At 43.7% G+C, this 15,485-nt stretch overlaps 1 protein-coding gene across 1 annotated transcript; it reads right to left on the bottom strand.

Annotated features, from left to right (window-relative positions):
- Nucleotides 1-1,766: 1,766 nt before the first annotated feature.
- leprot (leptin receptor overlapping transcript) lies at nt 1,767-5,669 on the bottom strand. The gene is made up of 4 exons (XM_079751462.1): nt 5,533-5,669; nt 5,188-5,263; nt 4,705-4,891; nt 1,767-3,782 (listed from the first exon to the last, which is right to left on the bottom strand). Exons 1-4 carry the CDS (start codon nt 5,546-5,548, stop codon nt 3,666-3,668), a joined length of 396 nt encoding a protein of 131 aa, XP_079607588.1. The 5' UTR covers nt 5,549-5,669; the 3' UTR covers nt 1,767-3,665.
- Nucleotides 5,670-15,485: the final 9,816 nt, after the last annotated feature.

Raw genomic sequence — 15,485 nt, 5'->3', positions numbered from 1 at the left:
GCTGGATGTATTTGAAGTAGTGCTGGGGTGCGTTGTATGGTGTGTGAGTGTGTGTGTGTGTGTGTGTGTTTGTGTATGTGTGTGTTATCTTACGTATGATCAATGTGCTGCGCAGCATTGTATGCAGTAGAAGGGTGTTGTCGTGCTGTGTTGTGTTGCACTGGGAAGTTTTCAGAGCTCTACTCTTCGGCCAATTCTGGAAAATGTGATGACTTCTCTGTTGCCAGGCAACGGCCGTCCTGGAACAGAGATGAATGAACGTCCCTGAGCTCTGTTCTCATGCTACCATCATCTTCCTCGCTCTTCATTCTGTCTTTGCAGTCAGAGACAGATTTAAGAGCGACCCCCCACTGCTCTCCCTCTTCGCCATCGAAGACGACGCCCTTTAAGTGTGTTTCAACGGGATCTCAGATCCCGTTGAAACACACTTAAAGGGCGTCGTCCCTCAAGGCCTTATTCACATTCATCAATCGTGCATGCATATTCGTATATTTAGCAGTGGTCTGTCTCAGCACGTATAATTAAAACTGTCTATTGAGGAACACGTTTCTTGGGCCACATGGTGGACCAATCAAAGTGAACTACACTTTATCCTAAACGTACCGACGAACATTTGAGGATTTTTTTCCAAAGGGATACAGGCAGCATCAACACTAACCTCCTCCATACCCGTCGACGAGGAGTTCACCCTGGAGGAATGCTGGGGGGGGGGCCTCTCTCCACAGCTTCCCCCCATCAGACTTCATCCTGAGCATCCGCCTGACACACACACACACACACACACACACTCACTGATCCTTTCATGTTTCAGTCAGTTCAAGGGTTTTGGGAAGCAGGTGGTGGAGCCCTCGATCCCCAGACGCTCTGAACTGAGGAGCCTGGCCGCTGCACAGGAGAGGGGGTCCACAACTCTACTGCGACTACAGGCAAACGCAGCGTCCATTACGCTCCACCGCTCCTAATAGCAGGGTTTTGCTTTCCTCCAACACCAAATATATCCAACGTTTCACTTGAGGTATCATTTATAAAGGGCTTCCATGTTCAGCGATCGGCTGGTCAGACTCAGTACATCCAGTAATATTGTGGATTAGTAGCAGCACCAACAGATTAAGCATGCTAACAAATCTATAATGTGAGCCTTTACACCCAGAGACATCCTCTTTTTGATTCACCTTCTTCAAACTCTCACACACGTTCCGTCTCACACACACACAATACATAGAACCTACGTACAAAGAAATAGTTATGTTTGCTTTCTGGTGCAATTCTTTTTTCCACAACAAACTACTAACCTCTGTATATGTCGCACTGCACACGAATCAATGAATCCTTTTAGAAGTGTTTCCCAAAAGGCTTGCATGAAAAAAATGAAGGAAAAAGGGAGTGGAAGGGGGGGACCAGAGGTGGAAGAAATACAGAAAACCTGGTCCCCAATTTGCATGTTTTAAATACTGCAGTGCTGTGTCTGAATTATTTATCACTCGGTTCGTACCTGTGCCTTTTAAGTCAATGTATAGAGGTGCACTGGCTGCCCCCCCGCCCAACTCTCTGGGCCAGATGGGTAAAGTCAGCCCTGCTCTTGTACTTTCCAGGGAGGGTCTTTATAGCACATTACCGCTGCTGGGCCAAAGCACTGAGGTGGAGATCTGCTTTAAGGAAGTCAGTTGGGGCAAGGCCTTGTTATGTTTCCACAGCCCTGCGTTGAGATACTTTATGAAAGGGGGGTTTAAAATCGCTTGTGATACAATCAAAGTTAGAAAAACACATAGTTGTCATGAAAGTATTTATTTATTAGTGATAAATGTGCTGGGGATAATACTTCCCCAGCACCAAAGGTAGTGTCTCAAAGTCCAGCGATTCAAGCAACAGATTATAGGAAGGCTGCATACCTATACCGTGTATGTAGTCCTTAGCCCTGCAGTGAAGTCTTGGAAGGTTTTAGCCAATACATTGAGATTCAGCAGTTAGCAATAATTACAGTAGAAAAAAAGACATACAGGCATTGGACTGTTGATATAAAGGAAAATATGATCTCTTTTACGTCAGATCCTTTCACTCCCAAGATAAACTTAACATTAGACAAATGCACTGGAGTTGATGTGGCTGACTGGTGAATTGCCTACCAATTTTCTCTCTCACACACACACACACACAAAATTGATAGGCACCGGTAAATGCGTTTATAAAAGTATGTCATGTTTGAGTAACAAATGTTTACATTCACATCACTTTCATGTACGACGGCATAAATTCAAATTCAACAATGACTTTCTCTTGGCGTCTGCAGGGTTGTATATACAGGTTTGTTATTTAACTGCCATGTAGGATTAATCTTACATCAATTTAAAGTTTCTGCTTTCACTCTTGGCAGTCCTGTGTGTGTGTGTGCGTGTGCGTGTATATGAGAAACTGAACAGAACAGCGACACACAGCGCCACTTCTGAATTGAATTTATTTTGGTATTTACAACCTTGTATAATCTTTGGCTAATATGTGATGTAAACATATGCTTCATGGTATAAAATTAATTTAAGCAGCTCCTCTTGATTCATTCTGATTTCATGTGCTTTAACTGACATACAAATCAAATTCTGCTGTGCTAGAGATGCGCTGACGTTGGACTCTGCTGGCCGTCTGTACATGGGGCTAAGGATCTTCTATAAAGCTTTATCGCCATTAAAGAAAAAACGATAGCAATGTCAATATTAGGGTTGATTCCGCAGTACTCCAATATAAAGATTTCCTATTCATTTCTACCTAATCTGGCATCCTCCTGTAAAGGACATTTGGTTTCCAGAAAGGCACTTATAAAAATAGAGAAAATTCATATAGAGCTATATTGAGAAATCTGAAAATAGCATAAATGTTTCTGTTCTGATGACCTCCCTCTCTGCCTTGGTTTAAACTGCTCTGTAGGAAGAGCAGTTTAAACTGGGCGGGTGGGGATCTACTATAGTTGGTGCTTTGGATATCGCTTTAACTATGACCCTTTCTATCAGTGGTGCATCTCGGGTGGAGGCAGAGACGGCTTTACCCTCAGACCAGCCCCACATCTGAAACAGGGGATTCTTCAGTCAACACGGGCACACTTTAGCAAAGGCTGATCCACAGTCGGAGTCTAGTGGAGCAGTGTTTACATTGCTGAAAATAACTCAATTAGGATTTGTGAATATCCCTTAATAGGGTGCGTTACCAGGGGCGTAAATTGCAGATGGTCATCTGCAGTACAAAAAAGTTGTCTGGGTTGGGGTTTCCACACACAGACATTGTTTAGTCAGATATATGTGAAGGCTGGATTTAAATATAGGTGGAAAGACGCGTAAATATATATAAAAACAAAACACAGAACAAAAAAATGTACAGTTACATTAGAGTTTGACCTCTGGGGACCAGTAGAGCCAAGGCACAGAAACAAGAGGACAGAGAGGTCTTCTGGTACCCTTATATAAAAAAGGTTTTAAACATTACATAATCACCTCCTTGGTAACATGCCTTTTCGATTCCACATTGTAGGCAAACCTTACACCAGGATCACCACCCAATAGGGCAGCAGAGCTTTCGCCTTTAGTCTATACATTCATCCAACCATCCACACCTCACTCCGTCAATCCGGTGGTACATGCAGCTTGAGGCCCCTCCGTCCCGGGGGGCCGGACTAGACCACTCTACCACTGCTCCCAGCTGAAGTCGTCCCCGCCTCCGAACACCACAAAGAAACCCAGGATGGTGAGGAAGATGACAGAGTTCCCGGCCATCACCAGACCACAAGCGCCCCACTGGATCTGTGAGCGAAGCATTGGGAGAGGAAGTCTTAAAGGGTAATCCCGGTGTGAAATGGATTTGGGATATGTTTTGTATGATAACGAGTTGAAACGTTCGTTTTGGAGCACAAAAACCGCATATAGACGCTTTCTTCAGTTGGCTGTTTTTAGCCAATTCTATCAAAACGCTATAAACTTGGAACGATGGGGGCATCAGATTGTGACATCCGTCAGCAACACGCAAGCTCCGTGTTCGCCAATCTACCTATCGAATCTTAAAAACAAAATGGCGTCGACGGGTGATCTACTGATGGTATGGTGTGTATAAAATGTCCTTTTTAATAAACAATCTGTACACTTACAAAGATCTCAATGGCTCGTTTTATATGTTAAGACCCTTATTATACTACCAAAGAAGTGTCGGGCTACTTTTAGCCTTTTAAGTGGTTTAAAATAGCGATTTCGTTTTTACCATAACCAGTGCCCCCATCGTTCCAAGTTTATAGCGTTTTGATAGAATCGGCTAAAAACAGCCAACTGAAGAAAGCGTCTATTTGTGGTTTTTGTGCTCCAAAACGAACATTTCCACTCATTATCATACAAAACATATCCCAAATCCATTTTACACCGGAATTACCCTTTAAAGGAGGCACTTAATATACCACACACACCCACACCCACACACCGGTATAAAGCACTAGAAAGTCATATTTACGTAAAAGTACAGATATTTTAGTTGAAAGTGACTCTGGTTAGTAAATGTTGCAGTTAGTAAATGTTGGTTAAAGTTAATACTGTAGTGAAGTAAAAGTGAGGGTTAGGGTTAAGTTACATATACACCATAAAACAACATCAGTGCTAGTTTAGTTACTTTACACACACAGCAGATGAAACAAGCAACACATTAACCTGTTTTCTTAATGCGTAAAGTGTTTGTGTGTACCGTTTCTTTGCGTGCCAGGATCATTGGAAGGCCAAAGGCTGACACCACAATACCAGTAGTGAAGAAGTATGCCAGCTCCCTGCAGGCGTTGCTGGCGGAGTCGGTGTCATCACTCAGCCTCTTGGCGATGAACGTTGGGATGGGGCTCAGCACGTAGAAGAGCAACACAAACAGCGGCCAGTACACCCTGGAAACAAAAGAAAAACAGAATCAGAATCACTTTTATTACATCTTATAAATTACACAAGTCCACAAGACAAAAATTCTTAGGCTTGGTTCCTCAACAGCCACATAGAAGCAACAGCGCATGATAAAGTAAATAAAAAGAAGTAAAAATAAGTAAGCAAATAAGTAAACAATAAATGATAAGTAAAACAGGACAATAAAGTCAAATCCCGTCCAGAATGCATGAAGAAAAAGACAAACATAGCGAGGCAATTCATACTCAATAACCTAATAATACTTCTACAGTAACGCACTCACCCGTATTGCTCCAACGCACAGCCGAGCAGCAGGAAGGTGAGCCCGATGGCCCCACTGAAGGACAGACCCACTAGTGCTGGAGACAACAGCGGCCACAAAACATACGTTCACGGTCAGCGCGCACACCTTGTCAAGGTACATCGTAATCGTACATCGTAGGAAAACGGTGAATTGTAAAAATGGAAAGGCTTGAACTGTTTAATCAACGACACAGCACAACACAACACAACAACACAAGTAAGAAACCAGATAATGTGGGGACATGTAGCGCAGCAAGGCGCTGTGTCACTGACAATGAGTGTATATATAGTCATAGTTATTAGCTCATATATTTGGAAGGCATACCTTTAACACCAGCCATTACAATATGTTTTTTCTTCAAGATCGCTTCACTACTTTGTTGGTAGATTTCTTGGTTTCAGTCTCCGTTGTTCACTTGGTGAACTTCTCTCTTCCGGGTCCTACGCAGGGTTTTCTTTTCCTTCCATCGGATGACTTCCTTAAAGGGACAGTCACCCGCTTTTACCTAGGCCTTTTTAAAAGATCCCATATCATGGTTTATTAGGGTTAATAATTGCATTCGGGGGTAACGGACCAGATGTCCCGCTTTGTGCGGGACAGTCACGCATTTCCATTACTTTGTACACGTTCCCGCAAATTGAGAAGAAGTCCCGCATTGTTATTGACAGTCAGACTCCATTTTTGAAATGCGTTATTTATAGAGGGTAGTGATGTGTCGTTCCTGAACGATTCGTTCAATATGAACGAATCTTTCATATGACTCGGGAGTCATGAGTCATCTCAGTGAGTGATTCGTTCATTTTGATGCAGTACCTTACCTCGCCACACGTTCATTCATTTGTCACGTGAAACCCGACATACATTATTTATTCATGAAATCATAATTAATTAGTGGTCTTCGGTTCTTGTAGATGTGTATAGTGTTATTGATTATATAATGTAAAGTGTGTTTGTAAATAAATACTTTCGAAAATTATATCAACGTGTTGATTTTGTGTTATACTCTACCATAGAATAATAAAATATCATAATGCATTATTCATTCATGAAATCATAATTAATCAGTGGCCTTCAGTTCTTGTAATCTTTTTAATTTGAATTATATTATATATATAGTTAAACTTCTGAACTTTAATTGCTCATGTACTTCGTCTACAATGCGTTTTTGCTCATATTTTTCTTTACTTTCTGCACATCTGTGTTCTCTGACATGTCGGGAGAAAAAGTAAACATATTGTAATGACCTCGCTGACATAACGATGTCCAGTCATCGGTATTGGAACGAACTTTTTAATGGCACCAAACTAGGTCACTGAAACACGTAAACCACGGCGAAAATCCCACACGAAGCAAAAACCCGTACTCCCCAACCCGCCGCACGGTCAGCCGCACGTGCCAGGCCCCACCCTCCAGGGCCCCTCCCCCAGCTGACCTAATGATTCGCCCCCACACTGATTGACAAGAACAACATTGCAATACAAGCGCATAGATCAACTTGCATAACGGACAACGAAATACAATGCAACACATAACACACAAACTATTTAAATGTCCCAGGGTCGCTACAATATAATGAGAATTATTTTTTTTAAGTCTACCTGCGCTATACTAATAGAGCCGGGTCGATTGAAACACTTTTCAGTTAAACGTCTTTTTCATCTGTTGTATAGTCATATTATTCTGGCATGAAACAAAAAACACAACTATCTATTACAAAAACACTACCGCAGGAAGGATTTTACTTAGCGCTCTCGAAAACAGGTTCGGGGGATAACATTTGAACGGTGGGACGTAAATTTCCCGGGGTTGGTCAGTCTTGCGTGCTGAACGTAGTGACGACGTAAAAGCCATGCGTGGTTTTCGAGGAAAACTGTGTTTCAATCGTCCCGTGTTTCAAATAATCGACCCGGCTCTCCCCTACCCTGCTCTGCTGCTGCGGTGACAGACACAACCATTTAGGATCGGATGAGGAAAGGAGGTGAAAAAGCACGACAAATCCTCCATAAATGTTAACTTCAGAGCCTCTGATAAAGTGCAGCTCACACAGACCAGGTTTGCATCTCGGTTTAAAGACCACTGTCACACACTGTCAGCGTTCACACTTTAACAGCGCAAGACGGGGTTCACTTGGTTACAGTCACGGCATATGCCGGTATTGCTGTTCGCACGGCATCGGCTAGGCAAAATCTGATTTACGTCGCGAGTTGACGTTATTATTTATATATTTCTTTTCCACTGCCTGAGCTAATTGATGTTTGGCATGAAAGGGTGTGAAAAGTGTCAATTGTTTGACTCTCATGAGACAGCTTTTCACCTCGTCACAATTTAATGTTGCACAGACTGGGCTACTAGGAGTGATGAGATCCTGTCCCACAAATTGAGTGCTCCCGTCATCCAAGGCTCCATGCGGGGGCAGTGACCCATCCCTCACTCATCCCCATACATTTACATTAGGTGTCAGGTTTAATCAGAACACAAACAACAGAGGTCTGAGCAGGTCAGGAAAATGAGTGGAAGGAAAAGAAGTGACATTTGGAACCACTTTGGTGAAATTTCAGCCACCAAAGCCAAGGGCAATATTTGCAAAAGACTTTTATCAGTGCAAGGAGGAAGCACTTCGAATTTGAGAAGGCACCTGAAAGCAGCACATCCAACTGTGCACAAGTGAGGGTAGAGAGTGACGATGGAGCCACTGCGGCAGCTTCAAATATCTCCACCAGCAGCACTTCATCTGGACCTCCAATCGCTGCTGCTGCAACACTGGCTACAGCTTCTGCAACATCCAGTACACCAGCAGCACCCACCAACACCACCACCACCACCCAAGCAGCAGTTAGGCCACGGAGGCCTCAACAAACACTGATGGGCACTTATGTAACAAGGCCAATGGATCCGCTCAGGCAGACCAAACTGGATGAAGCACTGATAAAAATGATTGCTTGTGACTATCAACCATTCTCCATCGTTGAGGACAAAAGGCTTCAAAGATTTCAAAGACCCTGGACCCTTCATACACTCTGCCTAGCAGGAAAACACTGTCTCAAGCTCTACTGCCTAAGATGTATGGAAAACTAAGAGCTGAGTTATTTGAAAAAATCAAGAGTGCTCCTGCTGTATGTCTCACAACAGACTGCTGGACATCTGTGACGACCACAAGTTACATGTCTGTGACCTGCCACTATATTCAGGATTTTGCTATGACCTCCCATCTCCTGGACTGTTTTGCCTTGACAGACAGACACACTTCAGCTCACCTGGCAAGTGAGCTGAAGAGAGTTTCAACCGAATGGGGTGTCATAGACAAAGTTGTAGCTTGTGTCACTGACAATGCCAGCAACATTGTGGCAGCCCTGAGAGATCACCGGCACTGGGACCACATACCATGCTTTGCACATGTGTTGAACCTCATTCTTAGAGCTGCACTTAGGGAGGTTCAGGGCACAATTCAAAAAATAAAAGCTGTGGTTGAATATTTCCACAGAAGCACAGTTGCTTCAGACAAGCTGAAGGCCACACAGCAACAGATGGGCCAGGAGCAACTGCGTTTGAAGCAGGATGTAGCTACAAGGTGGAATTCAACATTCTACATGCTGCAAAGGTTCATTGAAGTGAAAGATCCAGTCATCTCCACCCTGGCACTTATCAATGCACCGCTATCCACACTGTCCACAGAGGAATGGGGAATTGCCCGTGAAACAGTGGGCATTATCAAGCCTTTTGAGGAGGTTACCATTGAAGTGAGCGCTGAGAGGTATGTAGATAAAGTGATTAATGTTTATATTAAATTAAAATCACTTTTATTGGATGAATCAGTGTACACATAAATTAATTTGACTCCTATCTAACTTTGCTCTCAATGTACATGCACATAATAAGCACAAACTTCATATTTTAAACAAAAATTATAGTTAGTGATAGATTTTTAACTGCATCCTTACTGTTAACAAAGAAGCATGACATTGACTTTGTAATAGTACACTGTTATAACTGCTTTTAAGAACAACATTTGAATAATTGAACTCTGTCTGTAGGTTTGTGACTGCCTCCAAAGTGATCCTGATGGCAAGGGGTCTTCAGAGGATTGTTGCCCGCCATCAAAGGAATCCATCCATCCATGAACCAGTTCAAAAACTGGTGGACTGTCTGATGGCAGAGATGCAGAAGAGGTTCAGCAAGATGGAGCAAATTGAGAAGCTTGCTGATGCTACTTGTTTGGACCCAAGGTTCAAAAAGCAAGCCTTTGTGAACGACAAGGCAGCAGATGATGCTGTAAAGAGGATTACAGCTACTGCAGCACACCATCACCCTGGTCACAGTGAGGAGGAGGAGGAGGGTCAAGATCCTGCTGCGGCTGCCAGCGCAGGGGCCATGTTTTGGGAAGACTTCGATGAGAGGGTAGCAAACACCAGCGCTTCCACTTCATCCAATTCTGCCACATCAAGCATCTCAACTGCTGCCATGATGGAGATACGGGCCTACCTTGCAGAGCCACTCCTACCCCGCACATCAGACCCTCTGGCATGGTGGAGGATGTGCTCTCCAGTATTTAAAAGTCTGTGTGAAGTGATGAAGACAAGGCATTGTGGCCACATCTGTGCCCTCTGAGAGAATTTTCTCAAAGACTGGGCAGATCATCACTGACAGACGGAACAGGCTCAGCCCCTCCAAGGTCCGCGAGCTTGTGTTTCTCAATGCCAACTTGCCTTAGAGCAGGCCTTAAACTGCTTAATATACTTGTGTTACTTTTACTTAATTGTGCAATATTGTTGTTGGTTTGGATTGGGTTTATAAGTGTGTTTATAAATAAATACTTTTGAAAATTATATCAACATATTGATTTTGTGTTATACTCTGCCATAAAATATAATAATAATAACAAATGTAATAATAATAATAATAATAATAATAATAATAATAATAATAATAAGACACAATAAATGCACCATGTAACACTTTAAGGAACTTATTTATTTATACTTTTTGTCTTACTTAATTGTCTTACTAATTGTCAAAATGAGGATACAGGACACAAGTCACTTTATTGTGGTGTTTTTGCTTTCCTAGGTTTTCACATGGTTTGAATTGCTTGTGACATTGTGTGTATTCAGCAGCTCAGCTGAAGCAAACCATGTTGCCTTCAGTGTTAAGCGTTAAGAACCGCAGCCTTTTTTACAACGCCCACAAGGGGGTTACAGCGCCACCCGCTGTAAAAATGAACGAAATGAACGAAATGACTCAAAAAAAGATTCGTTCAATTTACTGACCGAGAGTTAAAGATCCGATTCAGTAAAAAGAGTCGAACTTCCTAACACTGATAGAGGGATTATCAGTCGACGTCACTCTATGGCAAAAAGAGACGACAACAAGAGCCGCTGTCACACCGAAATTGCACCGGGGGCGAAAATTGTCCCGCCTACATTTGAAAAGTCCAAACCTGCCTGGCAAGAACGTTTCCTGGTAGGAAGATTCATGAACATTCGCGAACATTCGCGCTCATTCAGCTCATTCACAAGACGAAATAACATTAAACAGATAACACTTATTTTACAAATTACATTTATTAGCGTTGCTCACTTTATATTTGTATTGTATTTAATTGTTTAATTGCATTTAGCTAGTAAACTGAGTGTATTAACACAAGCTAGCCTGACTATGATACACTTTAAACACTCAGATTACTAGATAAATTCAACACAATGCAAATATAAAGTAAAAACAAGTATCTGTAATATGTTATTTCGTCTTTGGCAACATGAGTGCGAACGTTTTTTGAAACCTGCCTGGCAACGGACAATCGCGTCGAACGATGACGTTATGTTTCAAAAGCGGATTACGTAGGTTGTACAATTTTCGCCAACAGTACAAATTTGGTGTGACACCGCCATCATGTCTAGTTGTGCGGTTGGTTTCACAAACCCTTTTAATAAGACTGATTATCCCATTTAATCTACTTCTTGCTTGCCAACATAATAAAACAATTCAAATACTTTAATGCTTTTTCTTATTCGTAGTGCATGCTTATTAAATGTATACTCTGTTTGAGTTCATCTCCCTCAAAAAGTAGGCCCCTTTAATAATGATCGATCAAACATGTTTTTGACACCTCGAAGGGTATTAACCCGCTTATACCAAGTGACCAGCCACGGAAAAGAAATTAAGATCATTAATTTATATTTTCATGCGTTTTACAATCCAAATATAAAGTTTTTCACATAAAAAGGACAGACCTTCGCTATGACTTGGCAACGGGAGGCATTTTAGTCAGCTGAGCTATGAGCCAGAGAGCTAACGTTATGGATTGTACATAGTTATAATTCGAAATTCGTCCCAGCCTTTATACCACAGATACTCTAGGGTCTATAGCATATAACTGCGTTGCATGATTACAGTTTAATTCTTTTTTTTTACAATTTACCAGCTCTCGTTTTGAAGAATAATCACCGCGCCATTCGTTTTAATGGGAATCTGTCACAATGTCGGACTTTTGTCATAGACCACTAGATGTCGCCAATTCTGACTTTCTGTTCTCTGTGTTTTTCCGTCTAATTATATCTCTTGTTAAGAAGACTCACCTTCCCCCTGTTAATTAGTCATGTGATTTGTTCAGCCATTTTGTCTCACAGTATTGAAGCCTGATCTTTTCACTCAGTCTCTGTTGAGTCTTCACCAAACCCCCGTGAGTTAACCACAGTCTTGAACAGTGTATTTTGGATTTGCTGATTGCCTTGTACTTTGACCCTGGACTGTTTCTCTACTCCGAGTTTTGGATTACCCTGTGGATTTGTTTGCTCTCTCTGGATTGATCTTGTTGCCAAACTTTGCCCGTCTGTTTACCCTGCCTTTTGGATTCCCCCTTGGATCAACTGTCAATGTGCTTTGCCTTTTTGGATTCTGGGACTAAGTTTTTTGTGTTTTTTGTTTTTGGGAATTTTTGGACTGAGTTTGTTTTTGGATCTTCTGAGCTTTTTTTGGACTATATTTGTCTGAGGAATAAATACCTTAAAGCGTATCCTGCTTTGGCTTCGCACTTGAGTCACCCTAGCTCTCTGTGTACCAAACTGTGACAGAAGACTCAATCATGACTGACCCAGCGACAGCATCTGCAGGAGCCCCTGATACTACGAGAATGGCTGCTTCTGACTTTGAAAAAAATCATGGTAGCTCTTAATAGCCTTGGTTCCACTATGGATAGTCATGGACAGGCACTGGGTCTCCAACAACAGACTCTTGCCCAACATGACTACCTTCTTCAGCAACTCAATCAGGCAGCGTGGAGGCCTAGCCCCACTCTTCCCGGTGGCCATGACCCACCAGACACAGGTGGGCAGCCTTACCCCGCTGATCCGCTGGCTCCACCTCAACCGGTAGCTCCACCACCTCGTGCAGAACCTCGGCTGCCTGCTCCTCAACGGTACAACAGTAACCCAGGTGCGTGTCGTGGTTTCCTAACACAATGCTAGTTGACTTTTGAGCTGCAACCTAATTCGTTCCCTACTGCTAGATCCAGGATAGCTTACATTATAAATTTATTGACTGACAAGGCGTTAGCCTGGGCCACTGCAATCTGGCAGTTACAGGGTCCAGCATGTTCGGATATCATTCTTTTCACTAATGAAATGCTGTGAATTTTTGGTCAGTCTGCCTCAGGACAAGAGGCTGCTAAAAAACTCTTGCTCCTTCGTCAAGGGAAAGACCGAGCTTCGGACCACGCCATCTCTCTCCGTACTTTGGCCACGGAGAGTGGCTGGAATGAGACGGCCCTTGTCACAACTTTTTTTAATGGCTTGTCTGAATCACTGAAAGACTGTTTAGCTGCAACTGAGTGTCCTAAGGATCTTGAGTCCATCATCTCCCAGGCCATACGTCTGGACAATCGTCTCCAAGAGTGTAGACGGGACCAGACCAGCGGCCAGCAGCTGAGCTTCCAGAGCCGACTCACACCTACAACTCCCCTCTTGAACCAACCTGCCCCCATGGACACCACAGAACCTATGCAGATTGGACGATCACACCTCTCTCAGGAGGAAAAGGATCGGAGATGAAGAGAGAAATGTGTATTTATTGTGGCAAATCAGGACATTTCAGAGCCTTTTGTCCCGACCTCCTGAGAAAAGATCAACCCTGTCCAGCCGAGGGAGGGCTGTGACAGGGGTTACTCTTTCACACGAGCTCCAAGGCGCAGGAGTCTACCGTTCAGTAACCTTGGCCTGGGGAGGGCTAAGCCACTCCTGTCGGGCATTAGTAGACTCTGGTGCTGCTGGAAATTTTATTGACACTGTCCTTGTCCAAAGATTGAAGATTCCCCAAGAGGCCTTGGAGACTCCACTTTCTGTCTCTGCTTTAGATAGCCAACCTATTGGAAATGGAAAGGTTACTTCAGCCACCACCCCACTTTGCCTTCATGTTGGGAACCACAACGAGAGTATTTCCCTGCATTTGCTTGACTCCCCAGAATTTCCTGTGGTCCTGGTTTTCCTGTGGCTGAACCATCACAACCCGCATATTGATTGGTCGACGGGGTCCATCCTTGAGTGGGGTCCAACTTGCCATGCCACCTGCCTTTTTATTAGACCTTCCTCTGTGTCCAAGTCTCCAGATCCCTCCGAGCTAAGCAATGTTCCCACCGAGTATCTGGATATAAAAGAGTTTTTTAGCAAACAAAGGGCCTGCACACTTCCACCCCATCGGTCCTATGATTGTTCCATAGAATTCTTGCCAGGATCCAGCCCTTCACATGGTCGGATCTTCTCACTCTCCTTACCGGAAAGGGGGACCATGGATGACTACATCAAGGATGCCCTCTCCACTGGTTTTTTGCACCCCTCCACGTCCCCTGCTGATGCAGGTTTTTTCTTTTAGGGGAAGAAAGATGGTGGTTTGTATAGACTAAAGGGGTTTCAACAAAATCACTATACGCAACCGATACTCCCTTCCTTTGATCTCCACAGCTTTTGACCTTCTAGAAGGGGCCACCATTTTTTCTAAGTTGGACCTTCGCAATGCTTATCACCTCGTCCGCATCAGACAAGGTGATGAGTAAAAAACAGCTTTTAACACCCCTTCTGGACACTATGAATACCAAGTGATGCCCTTTGGACTCACTTTTGCCCCAGCTGTTTTCCAAGCCCTGATAAATGATGTTTTGCTCGACGTGATTAATCATTTTGTGTTTGTTTATTTGGATGACATTTTTATCTTTTCCAAGTCTCGTCACGAGCACTGCCAACATGCGTGTCAGGTCCTCCAGAGACTTTTAAAGAATCACTTGTACGTAAAACCAGAGAAGTGTGAGTTTCATGTCACTGAGGTGCCCTTCCTTGCGTTCATCATCAAACAGGGTCGGGTTCTGATGGACTCAAGGAAGACTCAAGCAATGCAAGACTGGCCTATTCCTAAGACTGTGAAAGAGGTCCAGCAATTCCTTGGATTTGCAAACTTCTACAGGAGGTTCATCAGAGGTTTTAGTTCAGTGGCTGCCCCTATCTCTGCTCTCATCAAGAAAGAAGCAACACATTTTGGGTGGACTCCTAATGCAGACAAGGCATTCCGAAGACTCAAGGAGCGCTTCTCTTCGGCTCCTATACTGACAGTGCCTAATCCCTCTTTGCCATTTATTGTAGAGGTGGATGCCTCCAGCATGGGTATTGGAGCTGTCCTGTCTCAGCGCTCGACTGATGGAAAGGTACACCCATGTGCCTTTTTGTCCCATTGCCTCAGTCCCACTGAGACAAGGTATGATGTTGGTGACAGAGAACTTCTGGAAGTGAAGATGGCTCTTGAAGAGTGGCGCCACTGGCTGGAGGGAGCCCAGCATCCTCTCTTTGTTTGGACGGACCACCGGAATCTTGAGTACCTTCAGCAAGCCAAACGCCTGAATCCTCGGCAAGCTCGGTGGGCATTATTCTTCGGTCGCTTTGACTTCACCTTGTCCTATCTACCCGGTTCCAAAAATGGAAAACCCGGTGCCCTATCCAGGCAGTTTCTGCCTAACAACCGGGAAGAGGATATAGGGCCAATTATCCCACCTAAGAGAATTGTTGCACCTGTCCGTTAGGGAATCGAGACAGTTAGACGGGCTCTTCAGCTGGATCCTGACCCTGGCCCTGCACCAGATGGTAAACTGTTAGTTCCCAGAAGAGCACAGTCTGAAGTTCTCCAGTTGGGTCATTCCTCGCACCTCACAGCACATCAAGGTGTCTAAAGAACGCTGGAGTTCCTCAGGCGACGCTTCTGGTGGCTGGAGATGGAGAGGGAGGTTAAGTACTTTGTTGTAGCCT

This window comes from Pollachius pollachius (genome assembly GCF_949987615.1).
Source record: "Pollachius pollachius genome assembly, chromosome: 14".
In the NCBI taxonomy this organism is placed as follows: domain Eukaryota; kingdom Metazoa; phylum Chordata; class Actinopteri; order Gadiformes; family Gadidae; genus Pollachius; species Pollachius pollachius.
The sequence above is the reverse complement of the archived record's forward strand: the minus strand, read 5'-3'. Positions and strand labels throughout refer to the sequence as shown.